Source organism: Drosophila santomea, chromosome 2L (assembly GCF_016746245.2).
Source record: "Drosophila santomea strain STO CAGO 1482 chromosome 2L, Prin_Dsan_1.1, whole genome shotgun sequence".
Classification (NCBI taxonomy): Eukaryota; Metazoa; Arthropoda; class Insecta; order Diptera; family Drosophilidae; genus Drosophila; species Drosophila santomea.
The window spans coordinates 16,467,778-16,494,575 of record NC_053016.2 but is presented as its reverse complement, the minus strand read 5'-3'; the positions used below and the strand labels follow the sequence as shown (position 1 = coordinate 16,494,575).

General features: G+C 40.6%; 4 protein-coding genes across 7 annotated transcripts; 1 reads left to right on the top strand and 3 right to left on the bottom strand.

Moving 5' to 3' along the window:
* Positions 1–1,045: 1,045 nt before the first annotated feature.
* Positions 1,046–17,958, top strand: LOC120458244 (protein GDAP2 homolog). Of its 4 annotated transcripts, XM_039645836.2 has the most exons (13): positions 1,046–1,287; positions 7,107–7,173; positions 7,230–7,381; positions 7,714–7,856; positions 7,920–8,052; positions 8,447–8,556; positions 8,628–8,882; positions 10,902–11,029; positions 11,101–11,201; positions 16,929–17,082; positions 17,144–17,283; positions 17,350–17,548; positions 17,618–17,958. In XM_039645836.2, exons 2-13 carry the CDS (start codon positions 7,111–7,113, stop codon positions 17,660–17,662), a joined length of 1,623 nt encoding a protein of 540 aa, XP_039501770.1. In that variant the 5' UTR covers positions 1,046–1,287; positions 7,107–7,110; the 3' UTR covers positions 17,663–17,958. The 4 variants fall into 4 exon arrangements, with proteins under 4 accessions (XP_039501770.1, XP_039501785.1, XP_039501778.1 ...); XM_039645851.2 differs by lacking the exons at positions 1,046–1,287; positions 7,107–7,173; positions 7,230–7,381; ... (2 more) ...; positions 8,447–8,556; positions 8,628–8,882 and adding an exon at positions 9,331–9,459; XM_039645844.2 differs by lacking the exons at positions 1,046–1,287; positions 7,107–7,173; positions 7,230–7,381; ... (2 more) ...; positions 8,447–8,556; positions 8,628–8,882 and adding an exon at positions 10,454–10,577.
* A 618-nt stretch (positions 17,959–18,576) lies between these two features.
* On the bottom strand, positions 18,577–21,731 carry LOC120458274 (diacylglycerol O-acyltransferase 2). The gene is made up of 6 exons (XM_039645872.2): positions 21,532–21,731; positions 21,158–21,255; positions 20,964–21,086; positions 20,563–20,904; positions 20,307–20,506; positions 18,577–20,240 (listed from the first exon to the last, which is right to left on the bottom strand). The coding sequence occupies exons 1-6, from the start codon at positions 21,658–21,660 to the stop codon at positions 20,083–20,085; spliced, it is 1,050 nt and encodes a 349-aa protein (XP_039501806.1). The 5' UTR covers positions 21,661–21,731; the 3' UTR covers positions 18,577–20,082.
* Positions 21,732–22,454: 723 nt separating this feature from the next.
* On the bottom strand, positions 22,455–24,057 carry LOC120458539 (diacylglycerol O-acyltransferase 2). Its single transcript, XM_039646219.2, has 6 exons — positions 23,819–24,057; positions 23,662–23,759; positions 23,468–23,599; positions 23,060–23,401; positions 22,805–23,004; positions 22,455–22,746 (listed from the first exon to the last, which is right to left on the bottom strand). Exons 1-6 carry the CDS (start codon positions 23,945–23,947, stop codon positions 22,589–22,591), a joined length of 1,059 nt encoding a protein of 352 aa, XP_039502153.1. The 5' UTR covers positions 23,948–24,057; the 3' UTR covers positions 22,455–22,588.
* A 549-nt stretch (positions 24,058–24,606) lies between these two features.
* Positions 24,607–26,774, bottom strand: LOC120458538 (diacylglycerol O-acyltransferase 2). The gene is made up of 7 exons (XM_039646218.1): positions 26,708–26,774; positions 25,969–26,162; positions 25,815–25,912; positions 25,628–25,759; positions 25,192–25,533; positions 24,933–25,132; positions 24,607–24,864 (listed from the first exon to the last, which is right to left on the bottom strand). Exons 2-7 carry the CDS (start codon positions 26,095–26,097, stop codon positions 24,707–24,709), a joined length of 1,059 nt encoding a protein of 352 aa, XP_039502152.1. The 5' UTR covers positions 26,098–26,162; positions 26,708–26,774; the 3' UTR covers positions 24,607–24,706.
* Between the last annotated feature and the right edge of the window lie 24 nt (positions 26,775–26,798).

Below are 26,798 nucleotides of genomic sequence, written 5' to 3'. Positions count from 1 at the left end.
ATGAGTTTTCTACCAATTGCACTCGTGTAGCGTCTTCAGCATCCATGTTATATGACCCGGAGCGGGTCCATGAAGCTGTTGATAAGTGGTAACTATAGTTATATGACAAGTACACATAGGCCGCTGGTGAATGGATAGCTATACGGCAGCAACTTTGTAGACGGAATGTGTATATTGGTGATTTATGCCATTTGATTAACTTGTTAATGGCCCAAAGAGTTTTTCGCGTGCCTGAGAAGATACTAAGCTAGTCGAAAATAGACAGCACGGCCATGTAGATGAGCCAATGGCTTAAAGAGTACTTGTCTAACTAAAAAGGAATGCCTTTAAGCCCGTCTAATTTTATTTGCTGGCACCATGAAAGGTAAAGCAATGATGTCTCAAAAACACACATTGTAACTATTTTCTTAAATGGGCATTGAAGATATCAGAAATCAAGTATAAGCGTTTAGTTTATCAAATATCAAGTATACGTATGAAAGGTATCAAATATCTAGTATTCGCGCCATGACATTCGAAAAACTTTCAGAAAGCTTTGAGCTTTGCATCAACCAGCTTTTGAAGGTGTCTGTAGCTACATTTATTTTACATATTGGTATTAAATAGACATAGTTTACGGATTTTTGGTTATTTTTGACATAATAATAAAACAATTGTGTGAATATATTGGGAAAATAAATATTTACAAAAACTTTATTTTTTCAAATAAAAAACTGAGTTTAGCTGTAAATAGTTTTAATTTCTCTTTTAACCCTTTTATTGGAGAGGATTAAATTCAGCAGATACTTAAATTTTAAATCCCAGTTAAATTTGTTTGCTGCTAAACAAAAGTTTAACAAATAAAAGTTTGGCGTAAACAAACAAATTTTCAAAATGTTAAATGAAAGTTAGTTATATTTGAAACTTATTTGCTTAATTTTGAATAACAATTAGCTTTGCTGTTACCTAAAACTATTGCAGGCTAAATAAGCCCCATCGAGTTAATTTTATTTGGTCCCACTACTTGAAGCAGTCAAAAGTTTAAAGCTGGGCCGAAAGCTTTCTCTAACTTCAGTGTCGAACGCGGATTTCAGACGTGCGGTGGCCGAGAAAGAGAAGAAGAAGTAATTTGTACCGAGAAACTAAAGCTTGCAACACACCAAAAACACACACACGTACACGGCACACCACACACACACTACCTTTGGAGCTGAAATCGAACGCCAAGAACACTGAGCATAACGTTTGAGGAAAGTGATACGAGCTGCTACCTGGAGTTGGAGTTTGATTCATTGATCGACGAACCGAGTGCGTAAAGCCCGTAAACTTAGGATTGCAAATATACACACACGCATGCAGGCGCAGCCAGGCAAGCACGCACTCGCTCACTCACTCACACGAACACACTGTCACACATACACACTCTTACTGAGAGTTACCTGAATAACCGCCGCGCCTACCACCGTCGACCAACTACCGCGTTTTCCTTTATCTGACTCCCACCGCCCCTCGCCCGTTTAACGGTAAACGGAGTATCTGTGTGTGTGTGTGCGCAGTATCTGTGAGTGTTTGCCTACGCATTCGCCAGTGAGCGTGTGTTGTCTTTTGGTGTTTTCGTTTCGAAAAAGTTGTGTGTACATTTTCCAAAACAAGAGAAAGAAAAATCACTGAATTAACGAAAAGAAAGAAAAAGGAGGCAAAATAAGGTCTCGATTATACAATAACGAACATTTTGATTTTATTTCTGTGGAAAACGTAAAGCGTTCTTTTTTAACGAGAGGGTGAATATAAACACAAATGCAAAGACAGTTACGAAGAGACACGCGCACACACTCACAAAATAAGAAACAACAAAAAAAATATAGTGAAATAACCTTCAAGTGCCGAGCTTGTGCAACTTCCACTTCTCGGCCATACCACTAATTATTTATGCTTTCGGTTTAGTAGCGAGCTCCGTTAAGTTTATTCAGTGACAGGTTTATTCACCAAGAACACTTACCTCTGGCCACCCTAATGGGCGCCCCCAATTTCCCGAGCATTTCCCAACCATTTTCCCACCCGCTGCTCCACAACTTTGTACGTGCTGCAACATCGGCTGCGAATGCATTAGGAATTTATGCGAAAATACATAACTAAGCGAGTGGCTGGCACCGGACGCCAAAAACTGGGTTTTCCTCTTTCATGGATTTCTGTGCTGAATATCAAATATGATTGCAGTTTCAACGGGTTTCCCGCCTGTCAGCCACTCAAGTCATCATCGAAACCAGCTCCAAGCTCCATAGCCCACTGGATCCCCCGGGGTCGCAGTTAATTGCCAGCACAGCCCAATTATCAGGCGATATTGAAATGGCCCGCGGCAGTCGCCAACTCAAAATCCCACAGACTAGGCAAAGTCGGTCCTAAAGTTTCAAATAAGCTCTTAAATATTTACGACCATTTACGGGCTGTTTTGTGTGTTTTCTTAACAATCTTTTGCTTTAAAAGCACTGAGAGATATTATGTAATAACTGGGTTACCCAAATTATACATTACTGCAGAACATTAAGTTGTTAAACCTAAAAAGGCACAAAATAGATCTATTTTGCTGAGGAATTCCCCTATTATGATGCAGTTTTAAAAATCACCCAAGAAGTAGAAACTATTTTACCTTGATAGATTGAAATATCATGTAGACCTGTTAGTTTTTGCCATATACTAGGCTAAAGAAATTTCTTGCCCGTATGAACATATTTTGCCCCACTGTGCGTGCCCGCTGAAGCTGACAATTATTAATAAGCGTTTTAGCATTTGCCGCCGCACAGTATGTGCACACATAAACACACAGTTGTGTGTGGAATTTCCCTAATAGAAATGTAATTTACCCCAAACCAAGCCGCATCAAACTGGAGTTATTGTTCGGGCAGTCGGCCAGCTTATTGGGGTCATTGGAGCTGGCCAGGCACGACAATAACAACAAGAACAACAACCGCAGAATGAGTCCATTGTCAGGACATTTGGCCATTCACTTAATACTTAATCAGCAAACCGGCCATTATATAAATGCATTCGCATTGCTGATTCGTTTGAAGAAGAACGCAGCTCACTACTGCAGATTATATTTATTATTTGGGGCCTGCGCGACAGTTCTACACAATTTATTTGAAGATAATGCCGGGAAAATTGCTGCAATTTGCGCTCAACAATGGCGGAGGGAAATTAATCCCGCTGACGTCAGGTGGAACTAGGCCCAGAGTCGCCCCGTCTAATAGCCAATGATTGGGAAGCTATAGCTCGAGGTTAGACCTCGCCTATGACGCATCCGAAATAAATATAAACAGCAAATATTTGGGCGACGTTGTTGACTGGAAGATACACAAATCGGAAAGCGGAACGCTTCCCGCCTGGCACTGTTTGCTACCACTGGGATTGGGGACCTCGTTCGGCTTGTTCTCCGGGCCAGAGATCAGAAGGCAAAGGACAATGCCAACAACCTCGAGGCGCACACACGGCGTATACTCAATGCATGGAAACTGAATGTTGGGTTTCGGTTTCGGTCCGTGCCAAGCGCAGCCCAGTTGGATTCATTGCCCACCTAGGCGAAGTAATGCCAATGCTAATGGAGCTCCTGTGGTAGTAGTCTTACATGCCCCCGACGCCAACTGAAGCCAAGTATTTTGTATGTATTTTCGGCTGTTTCTGCCTTGTTTTTTGTTTTTTTGAAGAACCTGCCCGGCTCGGCAAAGGCCTTGGCATGTGGGCGACAATTTCGCATTTATTATGCAACAGTTTGGCGGATTGAGCGTGTAGCGTAAACAAAATTGCTGCCAGCATTTCTTGGCCCAGATTGCAAAGCGGGTAGCAAAGGGGGGATTCGGCATCCGACTGAAAAGTACCCTGGAGAATGAGGCAGATACATTGACCGAATTCTATTCCTGTGTATAAAAATATGCTATTTGTCAATGATTGCTTAAAGGCATTTAATTGCTTTTATCTAAAACAATATATAGTATGTATGTACTATCCAATCAATAACACACATTTACTGCGCTGTTGGCAAAACACACTCCATTTCAATAATAAACAATTTGTACTATGTAGATGATACCTCATATTGATCTTAAACTGTCGCAATTTGCTTGGCTCCTGTATTCTTTATTGCCTTACCAATTGTCTGCAGTTGGTTCAATACAAAGACAAAAACCTTCACAGATTTTCGTATCATTGAACCAATAAATGCGGATGACCCTTGGCCCCTGCACTATTTACATTTAAGTCGTTCGCCTCCCCTGCAACTTTTCACAATTTTCCGTTCCCCCTGAAAATCAGGTGGAGAGGGGGAAATCATGTCATGCAGCACAGTTGAAATAATGTAATTGACTTGGGCACGCAAACTGGCAAGACAAATCAAGGCGAGGCGAAGGAAAAGCTGGGAGTCACATGTGCGCCCATTGGACTCTAGCCAGTGGGTGGTGGTTGGTGGTGGGTGGGTTGTGTAGGTGGTTTGGCTGCGATAGCTCAGCCCGAATGCAATTCGAGGAATAACTGCAAAGCCAGTTATCGGCCAGAACCCACGCTGCCACTTGCCACAACATGCTGCAGCTTAAAACGAATCTCTTGGCAGCAGACGTGAAAAACCATTCAGAAGTGCCAGCCTGGGAAGTCATTGGTTCTGAATTCAGATTTGCCAGTGTAAGTCAAAAAGAGGTTTATTGTATTGTGTTAAATTGCTTAGTTAGCATAGTGCCAAAGTATTCTTATGACTTTCATGTAATCAAAAGCATTGCCAAACAAATTTAAAAGGTTTTTAGGTTTATTTAAGTATAAAACCCCAAGCCCACAAACTGCCACGCCCACACTTTTGAAAAAGTTTTAAATTTTCTTTCATTTAATTATTTTTGTTCCCAATTTCTACCAATACTCCAATAATGTGGAGTATTTCCACTAGATGAGTAAGGGGTATCTGAAAATATATCTCTTGCTTTATGATATAATCATACAATATTATTTGTGGCACTTATTTATGGATCATTTTTGAGTAATAAGCTCAATAATAATTACGTTTTTAAAAAATACCTACACTTCGACACTTTAAAAATATTTACTTAATGAGAAGGTTAGGACCATAAAAGCACCAATTTCGGCTATATTTTGTCACTATATGTCAACTTTGTAGCACTTTGTTTGTTTGCATACACATAATGCTAAAATAAGCGAGACGGCGAGGAAGTGGGTGGTTGGCCGGCGAAGCTAATCAAATGCCAACTGAGCTGAGACGTAATTTACGTAAATATGTATGTATTTCTGTTGGCCATTATACCATAGAGCAAAAACAACAGAAACGACCATAAGCAAACAAGCTGTAAAATATTTGTCAATTCTGATTACTGGTTAGACCAGTCGGACTTGTATACAGGGTGCTTTCCTTCCATATAAGAAGAAAAACCTTATGCAACCCCATAAACAACACACGATCACGTAAGCTCTATCACTTTCCTTGCCTTACCGCTCAGATCTTCGGTTGCCGATTAGGAACATTTGAATGTGAGGCTAATTGTTATTTGCTGGATGATCCGGCCATTAGAATGACGTTATAGGGGTTCCATGTACGGAACACCCCCAATGGAACTCATCCGGCACTATGGAAGCCACAGCAATATCTCATCTTTGTTTACCAACCTTCTTATCTGGTTTGAGATTCTTCCCATTTGATGGTGTGGGTTTAAGGTGCCAATTCAGATTGGACACGTAACTTCTCAATCTGCGTTTTACTATTCCTATTTTTTCTCATTAAGTGAAAAGAGTTTATTTCAAGAAGAAAACCCTGATTTAAAAGCCACGATATACTTAAGCGAGTCTGAACAAAATTCATATAGTAGGAATATATTAATATTACGAGCCTTGCATTCCCTATTCCTTAAACTTTGTGAAAAATGTTTGTACAAAATTAGTAAATCGTGGGACGTTGAGATCAGTATATATTTCTAGAAAACCCTCATTCATCCCAGATAACAGACATTTCCTTGAAATCAACGATGTTTACTCAAGTGGTAGTGGCTGTGAAAAGTGGAAAGTTTTGCATTGTGTGACGATAGCCGCACTCGACACACATCAAAAAGACAATAGCCGCGATCTGGGCGTCGCTATATATAGCCGCTCGAGTGCCAATTTGGGTCACATCTCCCACCTGGGCGTCCTCTTCTCTGCTCTTCTGTTCATCTGGAAAAAAGGGCAAAGTTCGATGGGCTCAACTGGTGGGCGTGGCAGTGGGTCCGCCCCTCCAGCGTTTTGATATGGCAATTAAGCGCAGCTGCAGTTTGCATTCGCCAGCGTTTTAGTTGCTGCTGTTGTCGTATTTGTTTTTGCTGTTACTGTTGCTGTTGCTTTCACCATTCACTTGGCTCGTGACGCACACGCAGCAGGTGAGAAATAGAGGGAGGTGGGGGGCTTTCGCTGCAGCCGTCCTTGCACTACGACGTTGTTTAGTCAGAGATGGGAAGCAACTGCCTGTGATATGCCATCATAAAATATGGCCAAACACATCAGAGGGTCTGCTTGAATATCATCGACGACTAGCACTCCTACAGCAAGATGCTTATTTAAATAATCCTCGAATAATTTAGTCATATTTAATATAAACATAAACCAAGCTTGGTTTATCTAGCATAGCTTCTTATTTTAAAACCATAATAGGCTTCTTTCACTACTGCAACTCGCACCCTGCACAGAATAGCTTTTCAGCTCTTTCAGGGTTTTTGTGTTTACCCGCGAATTAAGATCTTCCGTCTACGTGATGACAACTAACAATGACAATTAGAATGCAAATATTTATAGATTTCATTTAGAGCCCTCGGTTTCAGAAGTTTTGGGTGAATGCGAGGTGTCGCTCGGTACCATTGGTGATTCATCCAGATTCAGCAGAGTTCTGGGCACCCAGATAGCTTTATAATCACCATATCCACGCACACAAGATGAAACTGGCTAAAGCCGGACAACGAGTTGATTGTAAACAAATGCCGCGACCGTAATGGGAACGGCGGAGAACAGGTTATGTTGGGGACAACTAAATTTAGCCAGCTGAAGTGACTGAATGATGGTCGAATTACTGGTGCGCATGAAACTAACTATAGCTTTTGGTTTATTTATTCTAGAGCAATGCGTCTCGACACGAACTCAAATGTGGACTTTAAAGCATTCGAATCCAGCTCAAGCTCATGTGTAAGTGCTCCAAAGTAAATGCCCTGAACATCGGCTCTCAATTTTTACACCTTTAGCCCATCAAATTGGATAATCTGGCAACCTGGGGTGGTTCACAGAAAACAGACACACGGCTGCCGATCACGGACTACTCCAATCTGGGCGGACCCCGGCACAATCGAAGTCCCTTTCCACTGTGCAAAGAGGTCAACAATCGCTTTGTAATCTGGTTAGTACCCCACAAAATGTTAGCTCCGCTAAAATCGAGATACCTCTGAGAAATTACTTTAAAAGAAATCTTGATACAATAACCACCATAAAATTTCTTTCAAAATTAAATACATATTTGCCTGATTTTTTAAACATTAATCAAACGATAATTATGATAATCTACTTGATGTTAGATCTAAAGAAGTTACAACGCAGATTAGTTACTTGTCAATGATAAAACATATGGAGATACCTAAATAAGTTAACTTTTATCGAATATGTTGAATCCGTCAGCGATTTCTAAACGTCTTTCATAAATCCTTTATAACGTTTGTGATTTTATTTCACCAGGGATGGTGACATGACCACTCTGGATGTGGACGCCATCACAAACACCAGCGATGAGACTCTGACTGAAAGCAATAGCATATCGGAGCGCATCTTCGCAGTGGCTGGTAACCAGCTGCGCGAGGAGCTGAGCACCACGGTTAAAGGTAAGTGTGGTCTGCAGCAATGGCATCCAATCCCATGTAATATCTGAAATGTCTCCCACTTAGAATGCCGCACTGGGGATGTGCGCATCACGCGTGGATACAATCTGCCCGCCAAGTACGTGCTGCACACAGTGGCACCTGCCTACAGGGAAAAGTTCAAGACGGCCGCCGAGAACACGCTGCACTGCTGCTACAGGTACTGTAGCTTTATAAGTATATTTTTTTGGATTATTGAGTTGTCAAGAGTTTTCATTAATACCCTAATTATGATTTCATCAAAAGTTATTTTAAAATGTTGGAAATTACTCATTGGTAGAGCTTAACCGCAAGTTATTTTAACAGTTTTGTATGACTATATGTTCTAGGTTAAGTTTTAGGTTTAAGGAAAGCATAAAACCCCCAGTTATCGCGATAAATATTTAATTTTTAATACACAGACTTTAGATTTTTTGGAACTAGTAAGCTTGCACTTATTGTGTAGGGACAAAAGATTTACTAATTATTACATACTACAATTACATTATAGGTGTATTATATTTAATTATAAATATACTTCAGTTGTAATTAAATATGTGGTTTTCTTTTTACAGAAACGTCCTGTGCAAGGCGAAGGAACTGAACCTGCACACCATCGCCTTGTGCAACATCAGTGCCCACCAGAAAAGCTTTCCCGCGGATGTGGCAGCCCACATTGCCCTGCGTTAGTACTTCATCATGTACATTCAGCACCCAATTCTCCAACTGATCAAAATCTATAAACCCAATATGCAGGTACCATCCGTCGCTATCTGGACAAGTGCACCCTCCAGGTTGTGATATTGTGCGTGGGCAGTAGCGAGCGCGGCACCTACGAGGTTCTGGCCCCACTGTACTTCCCCAGGGATCAGCTGGAGGAGCGCAGTGCCCTGTGGCAGCTGCCCAAGGACATTGGCGGCGAGTTTGGGGAGCCGCAACATCCGGATCCCGATCGCCAGATACGGATCATCCGCAATCCGCAGCACAGTGTCCACATGCGTCACCGTTTAGGTGAGTAACTCAATAACAAATATGAGCAAATATGAGGGGCCTTTGATCCCAGATGTCTGATAATGTATGTAAAAACATAAATATATATTTTGTTATAGAACTGAATATATAAAACGAAAGTAATAGTGTATCTTGCAGTAGTAGTATCTTGTAGTTAAGATAATATATATAGATCACATAGCGCATTGATGACTGTAGCTGTGCGATGGTTGCTTGCGTCACTGTTTTCTCACTGGCGGCTTATCAATCGGCTGTCGATGATAAAGACGGCTATCAGCATGGCAATGATTCCATATGAGATACATACAGTTCCTTTGTTGCCTGTCGATAAGATAGGAACACAGCAGTTGAACAAGTGAATAAGGTGTGAAATACTAGCGCAAAATACGAGAAATTCGCTGGTCTGCTATGTTGACTGGCCTTTCGACTTCTATGGATTCAGTTACGCTGCAAAGTCGGTCGAGTGCGGGTCACTTGGCAGTAGTTGCATTCGATTGGTCACGGAAAAGTCGCCAGTTTTCGATATTTGGGCCACCGTACCCATAGCACCGTTTCTATAATACCATACAACGTGTTTGTAAGTGTTTCCACGCAGAAACTGACAAGGTTTACCTTGTGTCATAAATCCAGCGAAGAGTAAAAGTATCTTTTGGTAGTTACTCTACTAGGTGACAAAAAGCTAAGTGCTATGAATCGGAATAGATTCCGTTGCATACTTTCGGGATATATTTCTGTTTGTGAACGTGTAAATTCTCTTGTCGTTCTACAAGTTTTTTTTTTAATAGTTTTATTAAAGCCACGAATCCGTACATGCAGTACTAGTACCATAACATTGCAATTAAACATATAAATAATATAACCAAACCTCTCACTTATCGTGTTCTACAAGAACATATTTAAAAGGAAAAATACACTTCATTCGGATTATTGTTCGCTGTTAACCATTTTCCAATAACTGCTTAAATTTACTGTCACTTCGTTTGAAACAAATATTTGTAAGAAATAAATTTAGCTTAAATTAGATTTGACCATAGCACTTTTATTTTTGGTAACGTTTACAAATAGAATTTTTTATGACCATATTGTCTGATCCGATTTCTATTACTAAATTACTATGACTTTTTAGTGGATTGCAGATTGCGTTTACATTTATATTGTGGATTGAGTTTCTTTATATAATTAGGTAATCTTAGTTAATTAGGTAATCTTTGACTAAATCCTTTTATTTGAACATGTAAGCGAAAGCTAATAACATTTTGTATTCCTCTTACGTTGGCTAATCTGGCCAAGTTATTTAACTTACTCTGGCCCGTTTATCACGAGGAGTGTCACTCAAGTGTTTTGGCTTGGCCAAGTTCCGTCCTGGGCCTAAATCATGTCGTGGCAGTCGTGTTATCAGCATTATCAGTAAGCTGCCGGGACCGGTGCACAGCGAGAGTTTAAGCGAGAGTAGGGAAAGAGAAGAGAAGAGAGGGGGCAGCATCCAGTTTTACTCAACGCTCGTGCGTTTATCCGCTCCGCTGCTGTGTCGTATCAACCGCACCAACCGCCCAGAGCTGGCAATCAGTTCAACTCACATTCCGCAGCACTGAAGTTCGCAGATTACAGAAAGCGTTTGCTCTGCGGGGTTAATCGAAATCCAAATCGTAACCAAAATCCAGCGCAGAATGATAAACAACTCATTTGAGTTCTCGTGTAAAGACCACAAGCCCAAACGCCCGAATTGAAATACAAAGAAAAATGCCTATGCTCCAAGTTTCGGTTCAAATTCACTAATTACGAAAATATTACATACCTCTTCTGTTAAAACGTTTTCCCGATTTAAGGATAAAGAAAGAAAACATTATAATATACATGCAAACTTGTAATTTAACAAATATGTTTAAATGATCGTATATTTTTAGTATCCCTATATAATAGTTGAAAGTATTTTATGCTAAATCGTTTATTACGCGAGCCTTAGCGGTTTTCATTATAACAAGTTATCACAACGCGTTAACCATCTGTTATCTCTTTCAGCCGACGACGATTCAGACGTGAGTCCACACGACATGGAGGGCAATAGCTCAGATCTGGAGTACGGAGCACGGGATATGAACGGTCTCAGCCTGAACTCGTACAGCAGCGGATTGCAGGCTCAGCTGCAGGTGAGTCGCCTTTAAAAACCCGAGCTGAAGTTGATTTACTAATTCATTGATGTCTTCGGTCCCCAAAACAGCGCGATCTGGACCGGCAGCACCTGCTCAGCGATCGCCCACGCACTGGAGTTTACGAGAATGTCATTTCCGAGGGAGTCGAGGGCATTGAGCACCAGGAGAGGTAAGCTATTTTTGTTACTTGTTACCAAACGAAATTTCAGATAGATTCGCTAAGTAATAGCACTTCACCCAATATATTATGTATAATATTATATTATTGTTGGAAATTATTGCCTCATTATGTTAGCATGGAAAATTCTGGTTAGTCATATTCCCATTTGCATTTACTCGAGAAAGTAAACAAACTCTAAGCAAACATTAATGGGAGTAAAATTTCTTGATTTTCGTTTAATGAGTGAATCATTTTAATTTTATTAACACAAACACATTTCTGTCAAATGTTGATTAAAAGTGAATATTCTGATAAAAAAGCAACACCCATAGAAAGAATTCCAGAAAGTTAAGTTGACTTCAATCATGTTCGATTTACAGATCCCTTATTAGATATATTCACTTATGTATTTCATTCCAAGTCTTTGTAGTTTATCACTTGATCGTTTATGATACCATAGACGCACTGCGTCACCGAATTTCCTGGAGTGTGTGTGGCACGCGTTGGTAGAAGTTGGCCCACAAATGGCCCTCCCGCTCCTGCTCCTCCAATAAACACCTTGTCAGCGAGCCTTCCTCCAGTTTTTTTATTACAAGAGCATGCCGGAAATATCTTAACCGTCTAGCAAATGCCTTTCCCCTATGTAAATTCCGCCGCTTGTCGAAATTTTAGAGGCCCCAGGCACGCAATCCGTTAGCTCGGCTCAGTTTCTGGCTAAAATTAAATTGGAGCGGCTTAAATGGAGTGGAGAGCGGAAAGTGCTCGCCCATCGTCCTGCACAATGCTAATTGGACTGGCCAAGTGTTTTGTGACCTTTTTCTTGTGACGCCAACTGTGACGTAGACATATTAAGCACTGTGGCGTCATAGTTTGCGTGAAATTTTCACAACCGCCTGCAAATGAATATTTACAACTCTGTAGGAGGTGTACAAAAAAAATGGTGTGACACTTGGAAATACTGTAGCATATTTTCCACAAAACTTAGGCTTTATATATTTCATTATGCCATGAAATATATACTTTCGTATGGGATCCTTCTAAGATACTCTTAAGATTATCGCATCAAAAATATTTATTTTGCCGTTTTATTCGTAGAAAAAGATTAGAGGTAAATATTTATGAATATTTATAAGTGCTCTTATAAGCGGAGATAATTTGTGTTCACTTGGAACGTCTTAGGGTTACACTATTAAATTAAATATGAATGAATTTCGAAGAAGAAGAAGGAGGCCAGTATAAAATATTTAAGAGATGAAAAAAACAAAACGAAAAAGGAAATTAATGTAAACATAAACCATTCGAATCTCTCATCAAAATGATGCATACTCTAAATATTGTCGACTACCCGAATTAAAACAATTCAAGTGACAGCTCGATCGAAGTGGAAATCGGAAACCGGATCGGCCGGTGGCTATATAATCAGAACATCAGAATATCGAACCGTTGCAGTTCATTGAATGAAACCGCACAAATGCCTCGCACACATTTTGTAAACATTTAAATGCAACATCTCCCAGGCAACTTAATTTATTCAACCGATTTCTGGGGAGCTGTGTGTATGTGCATTCAGTGGGGTAGTGACAACTGGACGCCGCTTCCTGGACCAGTTTTCCCTTGTCACTCGCCTTTTTTGTGTGCGTGCGGGGGGAATGCACCCCACTGTGCAGGCGCCTCTTCTCTGGCGCGTTCAATTAAACTCAGTCTGAGGTCATCCAGGCACATGCAGAAAATATAATTTTAATTTATTATTACTTTCCTACAACTAATTATTTTATAAAAGCCCTGTTATTTAGCTTTTGGGGTAAATAATTATTCACTGTTATTGTTTTTTTTTCTCAGCCAATTTTTATCGATTACATTCTAAGGTCATCCAGTCTCACGTTGACGTAAACATGAAGTTAGCTAGTAAGCATACATATGTATGTACATAGATGAGATAAAAAACTAATAATACTTAAGCTTTATTAGCAATAACTTATAATTGAGCTATACAGTTATTGCTTTCTTAATAGAAGGTCGATTTTTGATGTTTATATAATGTCCATGTGCTAAGGTTTTTATTTTTTATTAGTTTTTTTTTTAATAATAAATTGGAAATTGTGTTCTGAGTAATGATCCCTTACATCGTACAAGTTGAAATTGTTTTGATAATATCATGTACAGTTGTACGATTTTATACGCACATTAATGAGTCAAGGGTATGGTTGTTTATGCTAGCCGCGATGTTTTTTAAACAATCCATTCTGATGGAAATGTTGCACATTGCACGCATACGCCCGTAATTCCCACTGAATGTGCAAGTGTATGTGAGTGGTGGGTGGCTGAACCGAAATAGCATTCGTGTGTTCGTTTTTTGCGCATTTAGCTGCCAACTGACAACGCAAACATTTGAACTGATTTCATTTTTGGACAGTTTTGTTTTAGCCCGACTGACATTAGTGCAAATAAAGCCGCTAGCATGATGTCCTTGGGTTGTTGTTGGTGCTGCCCTGCCTCTAACGGTTCTTGCTCTTCTGGGCATTGGTGTTGTAACTGATTGCCATTGGAGAGGCGAAAAGGGCGCACGCTCCAAAAGTGAGAGAACACACTCTCGCGAGCAACTTACACTGATAGAAAAAGCGAGTTTGATACTAAATGCGCAGGTCAAACAAGGTAACTCATTCTTAATTTGATTGTGTTGGAACAATTTATGCAAAACTTTTTAACTATAAACACGATTATACTTATGGTATTTTATGTTTAGCGTAATTCACACGGGGGTTTATTTTGTTATTTTGGTTATATTTGGTTTTGATTAGTAATGCAATCTCGACTAAAATGTTATTTCAAAGTAACATGATTTAGCAAGTCGTGTCAGCTTTTCTTTCTGTGCAGCATCATCGCGTGGGAGAGAATGGGAGCAAAAGTTTGCGGCGACGTCGCCACTGCGTCTCTCTCTTTCCACACTATCTTTCCCACGCTCCTTCGCGGCTGCTGGGGCGGCGAAAAAGATTCAAGAGTAGCCCCACTCGCCGCAAACTCGCTCATTCGAAAAGCTTTACTCGCGGCGAACGGACGTGCACTGAGATATATATCCGTGAGGGCGCCAATTCTATTAGGAATCGGTGATAAATCCATAAAATCGCATCGACCTAAAAGCTGAAAGTTTAAGGAAAAACTATTTATATTTTCGCATTTCCACGAGCCGCTTCCGTACAACGCAAAAGTCTGGCCACTTCGCTGCCCGCACATACATCTTATTTAACGGAGAAAAACACCCTGAACTATTTATAAGTATCTGGCAAAATAGAAACAGTCTATTTTGCGTCAATTGAATGCTAAATCGGTTCGAAAACAGCAGCTAGCAAATCAAAACGTACAGTTAACCGTTGAAAAAACGAATTTCTATTTTGACTTCAAATCGATATACCGTAATTGTGCGCGAGAGGCGAACGACGAACTTAAAGGGAACAGCAAGAAGTGCCACCCACCAGCGAAACCAGCAACAACTACAAATACAACTACAACTACATCCACAAATATAATCCATCAGAAACTCAGTAAACTATGACAATGCTAGAAGGCATGACGTCGATTGACCTGGGCTCCAGTCCCATGCAAGAAACTACGGGCGACATGAACGACGTCCTCCCCGATGAGCTCATGGAGTCACCGGAGGAAAGGTAAGGGCCTCGTCAGTTATGGGGTTCAGGGCATTGCGATGTGTCTGTCACGGAGTCGAACGGGCTATCGAGACCCTCACTCGCGCCTCCTGGCCGTAAACGATTGCTCCTTGGCAAGGGTTTGATGACGTCAGCGGTGGGCAGGAGTGCACTACGGCCTTACTGTTCCAGTTCGATTCAATAACTGTCAGATACATAAAGCTGGGAGCCACTTATTAGCTATGGCCACTAACTATACGATAGTCTACCTTGAATTACCTAAAGCTTTGATCAAAATTAGTCTTTTGATGGGTCAAAGATCAGAACTACATGTAGATACTTACATGTTTGATAAATTCGCTTCGTTTTAATGCCTATAAATACTGTATAAATGAAAATGATAGGTGGTTTATCAATTAAATGAGTGGGAAATCAATTGACTTTGTAAAACGAAGTCTTATCCTGCGCATAGCAGGTTCCGTTCCAGTTGAATAAGTTCAAGTTGCACCATTGCATTATTCACTATTCGCAGTTAATTAAGTACAGTTGAACATTACCCTTTCCAGTTGCCACAAGGTCTATTTTTAGACTCGTGCATCCTTTAGTTTGCCGTGCAGCTTGGCCATGACTGGTTGTTGCGCCCAAGCAACCTTCACCCGTCCGCCCACCGCAAGTGAACCTAAGCAGAACCCCAGAACCTTTCGGCCTTGTTTTTCCGTACGTGCCAGCCAATATTAACATGCAAAGTGTGTGATGGCATGAAATGAGAAATGTGATCTAATAATAATGTTTATTATTGTTTAATGTTCTGCGGCACTGAGTTGTTAAAGTGTGAGATTTATTCTGCGGATTAGCATTGCGCTTTAACATTCATTGTATATTTCGCACGATAATCACATTCAGGGGGCACCACCCACCAAATCTACCTGCATCCGCATCCGCAGCTGTATCTGTATCTTTAGCTGGGCAAACACCGACTATGAGATTATTATCGAGACTGAGTCGGTCAGCACTGCGTCACAATGCGTCACATTTGGGCCCTATCTGGCCCATTATCTGGCCATCTCTCCGCAGTCGTAAACGGTTATCGGTTGCTGCTACCGGAGTTTACTGCCATCGCGGCAGGCGGTAAAAAAAACATCACATTTAAGCCCAATTTAATCACAGCACTAAGTCAGCTGAAATTGACTCATATTTGTCCGCATTTGGCGGAGGCTGAGGCATTCAATTAGCCAGATCTAAAGTTTGTATTTCGGCGTGTGGCTTCGAAAGCTGTTAATCACTTAAACCCACCTTTTGCACACATATGAATATATAGATAAATCTTTTCTGAAACGGTATGAATGCGTCATACTTAATAACAAAGTGCGCACTCATTCTATGGCCAATTAAATGAACATTAAATTCGAAACTGAATCGGTGACCCATTTTCCTTGCCCATGCCCATTTTAATTGTATACTTTAATCTCGCAAATATTTGCAAAAACTTAGCAACTTAGCTAAAGAGAGACAGCCAAAACATGAGCATAGCACGCTTTTTGCATTTGTAATTCGCCAGGCAGATAAACACGATGTTCAGCGTCTTTGTTTTTAGCGAAATGAATTTCAAGCAGTCGGCCAAGGCGACTCTACACTCTACAATAGCTTCTGGTGACTGTGTCATTATATTTGTATGCTTATATGGCCTGGAATTGCGTGACTCCACATAATAATCGATCGAACTACCCTCCCCAATCAACCCACCCAATCAATATGGGTTTCACATAATCGTTATATGCCTAGTACTCGAAAAGTCAGAGGCCAGAGTAAACAAAATGAAAGCAATTTCAACTGGAAGCAGTCGTGCGTGTAATGCATTTTGCAATTGATCTTAGGTGGATGATATTAAATTTCTGAAAATATAAATTATATCAGTATATGTATATATATATATAAATATTTATATGTGTATGTCAATACGTCTTACAGAACTAGCACCATAAGTCAACAAATCATTGAAAGCTTAAGTGTTTCGAAGCTAATCGCCTGAAACATTAGTTATATAGGATCTACCATATCCATATGAGACTAACCGCTGTGTTTTATTTTCATCCAGATACGAGCGCCTCCTACGTCGCGCCCAAGTCGAGGACTTGACGGAGGTGTCCGGCATCGGCTGCCTTTACCAGAGCGGCGTGGACCGCCTGGGTCGGCCTGTGATTGTGTTCTGCGGCAAATGGTTCCCCGCCCAGAACATTGACCTGGAAAAGGTAAAAGTGTTTAATCAAATGTTCCTATATACAAGTACTAACACTTACATTTGAACCGCAGGCCTTGCTATATCTGATTAAGCTACTGGATCCCATCGTTAAAGGAGACTATGTGATCTCGTACTTCCACACGCTGACATCCACGAACAACTATCCATCGCTGCACTGGCTGCGTGAGGTGTACAGTGTGTTGCCTTACAAGTAAGTTCCTATCTCGAGACCCCTCGCAAAAGGACATTGTGCTAAATTCTACTTATATTCGGATAGGTACAAGAAGAATCTGAAGGCCTTCTACATCGTGCATCCCACTTTCTGGACTAAGATGATGACCTGGTGGTTCACCACGTTCATGGCGCCGGCCATCAAGGCCAAAGTGCACTCGCTTCCGGGTGTGGAGCACCTGTACTCGGCCATCACAAAGGATCAGCTGGAAATTCCCGCCTACATCACCGAGTACGACATGGCGGTAAGTCGGATCAAATACAGTTACCATATGTATATACGATTACAATATATGTTTTCGACCTTTCTACAGACCAATGGCCTGCATTACTTCAATCCTGTGCCGACTGCCTCGTAGATGGCGGCCATCGTTGCTGTCTAGGACAGCTGGCAGCCACCATAGCTTATAGATACATATATATATATAAATCACAGATACATTTGTGAAGTTTTTATAGATTTTATAGAACATATTTTATTTTCGTGATAAGTAATATTTGTTTACTTGCGCATAACTTTCGATGTTGTCGTTTATCGATTGACTTGCCGCAAGTTTTGTTGAACATTGTGTAGCATACTTTTATGGGAGGTTCCGAGTCGCCCGGTAGCCCAAAACCAATTAGCTAAAATATAAATCGGCAGCCCCAAAAACGAGATAATTGTGTAAAACATTCTTATGAATTGCATGGAAATTAGTTGATTAGTTGGCATCGGCAGAACAAAACCTTGTTATTTCGCTATAAATAGTTGAAAAGTTGAGATATTGGTAGGAAATCGATGGGATGAATGAGGAGAAACCAAAAACGTTAGCAATGCTAAACAAAATAATACTTGATTAGTGAACCTGCATGTACGGATATACAATATTATTCTAAATATGAAATTGATAAATTGTACTTGATACTTGATTACGGAAGGGAAAGTATATATGAATAAGTATAAATATTGTTAGTTATCTTTGCAATTACAAATTGTATTATTAATGTATTAATACTAGAACTAACGCGTATGCAGTTTGATCCCCCGATATACATATACACACACATACGTACTATAATTCAATTGTATTTATACATAACTATATACTAAATATACACAATTAATAAATTAAACCTAACCAAACCAAACCAAACCAAACACGGAGGAGAACTCGACTCGCAGAGAAGCATATATTTTAAAGCTCTGAGAAGCTGAGAAGTGCAGCAGGAGCCTGCAGAACCTTTTGTAGATACTTACTAGAGCTCACCGTAAGGCCCTCCCAGCAATCGAAACACCAATAAAGAACCTAACGAATAACAAGTAATGAATACTGTATACTGAATACTGAATACTGAATGTTAAATGTTCAACTTTGATATGATATGTTTATGCGCTGGAGATTTCCAACTCGAGACACGTCCCTTTATCTTCCATGCACCGTTTGCGCTCAAAAAAAAAGAAAAAAAGCCCCAGAATCAAAGCCAATAGCACGCCACTGCTATACGTACTATATATTTGTAATTGTGAAATATATAGGTATTGTAATTAGTCGATTCAATTATGGCACTCGCTGGCAGTAATCAAAAACCAGAGCCACACTCAAACCACTGCGCACCAACAGTTGAAGAGCCAAAAGACAGCCACAGCCAACACCAGCAGTTGATTTAGCAACTACGCAATTAAATGCAAAGTAAAATGCACTCAGGGATTGATTTAAAACTAAAAACCAAACCGAAAACAAAATATTAAAATGAATACCCAAAAACCAAATACCAAAAATTAAGAACGGAATGAAATTTAGATAAACGACAAATGCGCTTTCCTCGAACCACAATCGGCAGCCTGGCTAGTACCTAAAATGAGAAATCAAGTAGAGTTATAGCGAAACACCAAAGTGAGATAGTTTTTGGACATGCTCTTATAGGCACCTACATATGTACTATATGTCGTAGGCAATTCGTCCGACAATTATGCCAATTACATATTTTGTATTGCCTCACCAGCAGAATTTAGGAAAATTAACCAGAGTGTTATGGGTAAGTTAAGTTCCCAGCTCTAACAATAATCAGAATTACGGCAATTGCGCGAAATAGTGTACTCAATCGTTAGGCTTGCATGAGAACCACCTTACAGGAGTACAAGAATCGGGACTCGCACAGATATGGTGGCCAATCCTATAGCTTACTCAACTGTTATTGAAAATTCAAAAACTAAATATTACTAAACAGAGTCCCAAATCGAGAATCCAAGTTATGCCAAGTGTTCCTTTCTAAAGAGTATATATTTAGACGAATACTTTTCGTAATATTTCAGTATTTGTAGGTAAATCTTAAAGCCAGCCACAAGTAACTAGTAATCTTATTGAATCTTAATATTTCCCTTTCCCACTTTCCCTTCTAATATTGCTATTGCTTTAGCGTTAAAATTCGAAAACTAAACCAAACCGAAAGAAAACTAAAATATCGATGAAAACTGATTTGTTGCTAAATTAATGAAATTGTACCTTCGAAAGGAATTTTGCGATCGATTCTTTCTAGCGTAGCACCAATTCCTTATAGTTGTTAAATCGGAAACGAGATTAAGAATGATCGTCGTGGCACAAAATGCGAAATTATGTTAAGCTTTTCCAAAATTCGAGAATCCAGCTCCTTGTTCTTTTTGTATATATAAGTACATACAAGGTAACAAATTTAATTGGTAACTAATAAAAGAAATCAACAAACAAACAAAACAAAACATTCTCCTTCTTTAAAATAGTCTAAAACTTTGTTCCGTTCAAAAATCACAGTCTGAGTTATTTTACTGTATTATCAGTTTGGTCTGCTTTGAGTTTGGAGCGTACTTCTCTTTGTATTCATCGAACATCTTCTCCAGCGCTCTCATCACCTGCCCATGAATCTTGTCCACATATTCGGGATCGGGAGTATCACATTTTGCCACATCGATGGGGGACCCAACTGAAGTGGTGCGGATGGCATTGGTATTATAAATTATAAGTAATAGGACGAGTTTTTGGCACTTACCAACTTGGACAATACGTCGGCGATGGGGCAGTATGCCATAGTTGTAGTTGAAGATACCCCGACCTTTGGGAAGAAGCGGTGAAATGCCTGTGAATTTCTTGACCACATTCTGGAACCGACGGAGCGAGGAATCCGGAGGATTTGACACCTGATCAAATATGTCCACCTCGCCAAAGGACAACGAGGGCACAATCGACGATCTACAAGCAAAGTAATGTCAATAAAATTCCTTACAATTTATAAGCTTCTCACTAACCCAGTGCGAGTGGCCATTTTAACGAAACCCTTCCTATTCTTGAGGGTTAAAATGTACTGCCCAGGATGAGAGTCCATGGCTTCTTTGGCACCACCAACAAGTACGGCCACCGCATTAGATGTGAAACCATCCCGGTTGTCCTTGTGCTTCGGATCATTTGACTTGCTGAGTAAATAGGCCAGAGACTCCTTGGAAACCGATACCATACCCCACCAGCGCAATATGTCCCGCAGAAAAGGCGTCTTGAAGTGATGATCAAGGGTGGCGATCTTGGGTCGAACTTGTGGAAACTGGGATAGCCAGTTCCCGATGTCCAGGCTCATGTTAATACAAGTCCCAGTTCTAGAGGTGCAATTAACATACGATAAGATATAGTGAGTTATTGTGTAATTAGTAATTACCCAAGTATTCCGTGTGGAAAGCTTGCTATGATATAGTTTTTGTTGGGAGGCAGCTCAGCGGTTTTCACAAGTTCGACGGGGAAATAGTCTCGATATCTCCGAATGCCGCGGTAGAATAACCAGCTGGGGAATGTGAAAAATTAGTGGGGCTATAATCTCTTCAGCGGTCGGGATACTCCACATTCAGCACTTACCCATTACCTTCCATAATGCCGTAGTTTCTTTTATAATCCAAATAAATTATTACAAAATAAATAAGAAGTAGACTACGCACGAACATTTCGCCGTAATACTTGAGGATATAAAAGTAAAAGTACTGTGGTTATTTCTTCAGATAAGTAGTTAATTTAAATGGTATAATTGAAATGTTTCGTATCCTTTACGTAAGCTTATTCTAGGAGTAATTTACTTAAAGACTTTTAAGGAACTCTATTAGAACTATTTCCACCTTTAACTCAACCTATTCCCTAACTCGAAGCTATGCCCTCTAGTTTCAACACACTTAGAGTTGCTTCTATAAGTTGGGCTTATTGAATTTACTAATCTGCCATTTGCACAAAAGGATTACCAGCAGGATAGCAACTGCGAGGCAGGATGAGATGGGCAGCGTGAAGAAAGTGTAGGTAAAGAACGCCGTAACCAGGGTCTGCAGCCGCCGGTTCATCGGAACTCGGAGAGGAGCCCATTCGATGTTCATGTTCAATTCAACCGATCTTCAACACAAGAAGCGACTATTTCGACGATTTTCCAGCGACTGAGCGATCGGGTGTCAGCACACACAATTGGTGTAACATGGGGTACTTATCCTTATCAATGACGACCCGCCTCTTTGGAGCGATCCGTAAGAGTCGTCAACAGTTTGAGAACCACACTTAAATGATAAGCCATTGATTATTGCCTAAATCCAGACACTAGACTATACACACTAGGTGGGCGGGCATAATGTAAGATTAGGTCACTATTCAGATACTCTGCTAACTAGCCAGATATTCTCAGATTTATTTGCCCAAATTATAGTCAAATCAGTCTGATAACGGATCTTAAGTGGCTGTAAATAATGATTCGATCTTAGCCGATTGTGCTTTAATCGATGGGCGCTGAATCATATCTTTGGAGTCGACTACTACCCTAATGTTTATTTGGGCATGCCGGCAAAAGTCACTCCTATCCCGATTGATTATTGACCTTTACTCGAAGAACTTCATGTTTAGGTCCCACGTTTCAGCAGTGCTTCGCAACAGTCAAAACACTCATTCCATTGTGCGTGTCCCATTGGTGCGTTCATCGATAAGGAATCCACCCGATTTTGTCGTAGACTCACTAGAGATCTGTGTCGCCCTTATCAGCCGAGTGCTTCATGCACATTAGTGCTGATTCACGCAGACATTGTTACATTGAACTGAAACGATATTGTAATAACTATGAGCAAGCACATTTATTTATTTGCACTGATAGCTGTAATCAACTTGTAAAGATAATAAATTGAATTAATTTAAATTAAATTAAAGAGCTCGTTTTTATTGCTTTCTTGAAAATGGGCTTACATTCAACAACTTGGAATATTTCAATTACAAATTATTTAAAGCAGTCGATGGAATAGTAATAGACAGTAAGTATCTCTAAAATTAGTGTACAACTAGAGTAGCACTCTTCGAGTTCTCCAAATATTTGTCTTTGTACTCGTCGAATAACTTCTCCAGGGCCTCAATGACCTGTCCATGCACTTTGTCCACATACTGCGAGTCTGGTTGGTCGCTCTTTACGACATCGATTGGAGCACCAACTGGGAAATTGAATATTATTACCGCTTATCTAGGAAATATATTCCAAATATTACTTACCAACTTGGACAATGCGTCGTCGGAATGGCAGGAAGCCAAAGGTGTAGTTGAAGAATCCGCGACCCACAGGAATCAGCGGAGAAACACCCGTCAGTTTTTTTACAAAGTCCTGAAACCGGCGGAGCAGGGAGCTGGGAGGATTGGCCACCTGATCGAAAATGTCCACCTCTCCGAAGGAAAATGAAGGAACAATCGATGAACTGAAATCAGGATATGTAAATAGGAATTCTAATAATGCTCAAACGCATTACTTACCCCGTTCGAATGGCCATTCTCACGAAGCCCTTCCTATTCTTCAGGGTTAAAATGTACTGCCCAGGATGAGAGTCCATGGCTTCCTTGGCTCCTCCAACCAGAATGGCCACTGCATTGGATGTAAAACCATCCCGATTATCCTTGTGCTTGGGATCATTTGATTTGCTGAGCATACGGATCAGAGCCTCCTTGGACACTGACACCAGACCCCAGCAGCGAAGGACCTCGCGCATGAAGGGAACATGGAAATGCTGATCAAGAGTGCCCAGTTTGGGTCGCACTTGCGGGAAAAGTTCCAGCCACTTGGAGATTTCCAAGCCCATGTTTATGCCAATGCCTGTGCTGCAATATAAATCAGTGTCTATTTATATTTGAACGATTAGATTGGCTATCTGTCGAAGCACTTACCCTAGAATTCCGTGGGGAAAGCTGGCCAAGATGTAGTTCTTAGTAGCTGGCAGTTCGGCTGTTTTCACCAGCTCCACGGGAAAGTAATCGCGATAGTGTCGATGTAAGGGGTTGGTGCGGGTTATCATCCAGCTGAGCGAGGTACACAGCGATATAATCTTACAGAGACTTTCATATATGTATTTTCTATTTACCCATTACCATCCACCACAGATTGGGTTTTCTTGTGATGTACAAAGACATATGCCAAGTAGGTTACCATCAAGCTGCGCACCAAAAGACCTCCATATATCTGAAAGGAAACTTATGTTCTGTAATACTCATGCATATTACTAAATGATTTTAAATTACCAGTGATCCAGCTACCAAAAGAAAGGAAACAGATAATAATATCAGAAGCATGGAGGTGAAAAAGGCCGTGACCAGTATCTGAATGCGACGTTCCAGAGGAACTCGAAGCGGTACCCATTCGATTTTCATGTCTGCTGTGTCCCCAAATGGTCAACAAATTCCACCAGCTGCTCTTTCGACGGTTCTCCCACGACTGAATGATATGGAACCAGTGACGGTCAGATTGCCCTGTACTAGACTTATACTTATCCTTATCGGTTTTCGGCTTTATGCAGGGAGCCCGCATTACCTGCTAATCCATCTAATCGGAAACCAACTAACCAGTAGTTCTTTGTGTGGGGCTGATGGAAGTTCGCGATTGGAGTGATGAAGATTATAAGGTCGGCATGCAATCGTCGTCTGGGTGCAAAGGTATGCGGCGATTCCAGAGATTACCCGCAGTATGATTCAAATAGCACTTTATGCTCTGGGCTGTATTTCTTCACGTAGATAAGTGATAAGTTGGGCTATTCTTAAACTACATTGAACGAAAATCAATTATCGAAATATTAACATTATTAAATAAATATTAACATATTAACTGAAGGCTGTAAAACTGGATTAGCAGGCATTTTTAGAATTTAATCATAAGGCTGTTACTTTTACATTAGCGCTGTAAAGACTTTGCAGTAAAGTGTGTTTTTTAAATTGAACGCCAAGGTGTACTGATCGTTGATTAACACTACCTATTGTTATCGATAAGTGCTTCAAGATTTCGATCCCCAACGGTCGATTTAAAAAGCTTTTTATGCGAGAATAATAAAAACCTTCATAAAATAAGTGATTGTATTCTATTAAATGGTTATAAAGCACTAATTTGATCACATTGTTTAGACAATAACTTTTCAACTAGTGAATAATCAGCTTGTCCTGCTTGGAGTTCGGTATGTACTGATCCTTATACTTGGCAAACATCTTCTCGAGGTCATCAATGACCTGTTTGTGTATTTTATCCACATAGGCTGCGTCTGGTTGATCGTTCTGAACCACATCGATGGGCGCGCCAACTGAAATATTTAAACATTTATTTTAACGTCATCAAAGTATGAAAAATTTGAATAAGCTGGGGACTCACCAACTTGGACAATGCGTCGGCGGTTGGGTAGAAAACCAAAGGAGTAGTTAAAGATGCCCCGCCCAACGGGAATGAGCGGAGATATCCCAGTAATCCTCTTTACAAAATCTTGAAAACGACGAACTGGAGAGTTCGGTGGATTAGCCACTTGATCCAGAATGTCCACCTCCCCAAAGGAAAACGTGGGCACAATTGAAGACCTAAAGTGTGGAAAGAAAACTATTAAATCTTACTTTTAGTTATATCCGAATCTACCTACCCTGTCCTAATGGCCATTTTTACGAACCCCTTGCGGTTCTTCAGGGTCAATATATATTTGCCAGGGTGCGAGTCCAGTGCCTCCTGGGCACCACCCACCAGAATAGCCACCGCATTGGAGGTGAACCCATCGCGATTGTCATTGTGCTTGGGGTCGTTGGATTTGGTTAACAGGTATACTAGGGCTTCCTTGGAAACCGACACCAGGCCCCAAGATCTCAGGAGACCACGCACAATGGGCGTCAGGAAGTTTTGATCCAAAGTGGCAACCTTGGGCCTTACTTGCGGGAACAGTTTCAGCCACTTGGAGATGTCAAGACCCATGTTGATGGAAATGCCGGTTCTATCAGGGTTTTAGTATGTGCATAAGTAGGTATACAAATGTTTCGTCACCTAAGCAACCATTGATAAGATTGACTATCAGTCAACGAGCTTACCCCAAAATTCCGTGCGGAAAGCTGGCCAAAATGTAGTTCTTATTTGGAGGTAGTTCTGCGGTTTTGACCAGCTGCACGGGAAAGTAGTCCCGATAGTGTCGGAACAGCCAATTGTTGCGGTTAATCTTCCAGCTATAATGGATTATCTTAGCTTTTAATGTTCTTGTAGACTCTTATTGACGCCTACCCATTGCCATCCATAATGGAGTGGGTTCTCCTGTGATTCGCATAGACGTAGACCAAGTAGATGACCATTATGGTGCGCCACAAAAGACTACCATAAAACTGGAAGAGAATACTTTACTTCGAAACATATTGGTACACTACTCAATGATATTTACCAGCACGGCAGCAACAAAAAAATAAGATCCAAAGGAGAGTATCATAAAGGAGAGAATCAGGAAGGCCATGGCAAACGTCTGGCGACGCCGTTCCACGGGAACCCCAATGGGAGCCCACTCGATTTTCATGGTGTCAATGCTCTCGAACTCGAACTCGAACAGTAGAACTACTTGGTAGCAGAGTTCTTCAGCGACTGAAAAATGTCCAATGTTTAGTTTCCATTTCTTATCCTTATCAGTATCCGCCGATGGCGCGAGTTCGTGGCTATCGGTAACAGTCGTTAAAAAATACCTCCGACTTAATGGCTATTCGCTTGGGGTGTTTAACAATTTGAGCAATCGAGATAATAACTTGCTCTATATGGACGTCTGGCTAGAACGGCGATATGATCTTATATGATATGATCTTATCATTGCCAACAACAGCGGGCTTATACATTTGCCCAATACTTGCGATCTATTATGTATATTTATTACTGTTTTGAAATCTTAATTGCAACTGGCTTGTATGCCTTCAGAAAGAGAACAAAACTGTTTGCACGATAACCTCCTCACTTTAATTCAATGGTGATAAAACTAGCTGGGAGTTGCTCGTATTGCTTTCGATCGGATCCACAATTGACCTATTATCACAGGCAACTTATTCAATACTTTTAAAGCTTTAATAAACCAGACGCTCTCATAGAAATATATTATTATTTATTTTTAAGGGGAGAGGGCCTTTCAAATGTTTACATACGTAATGGATCGTTATCGCGTTTTAAGAGCAGAACCGACGACGCGAGCGTGCAATATTTAACTAACCAGGCGAGTGACACTGAAAAGTCAGA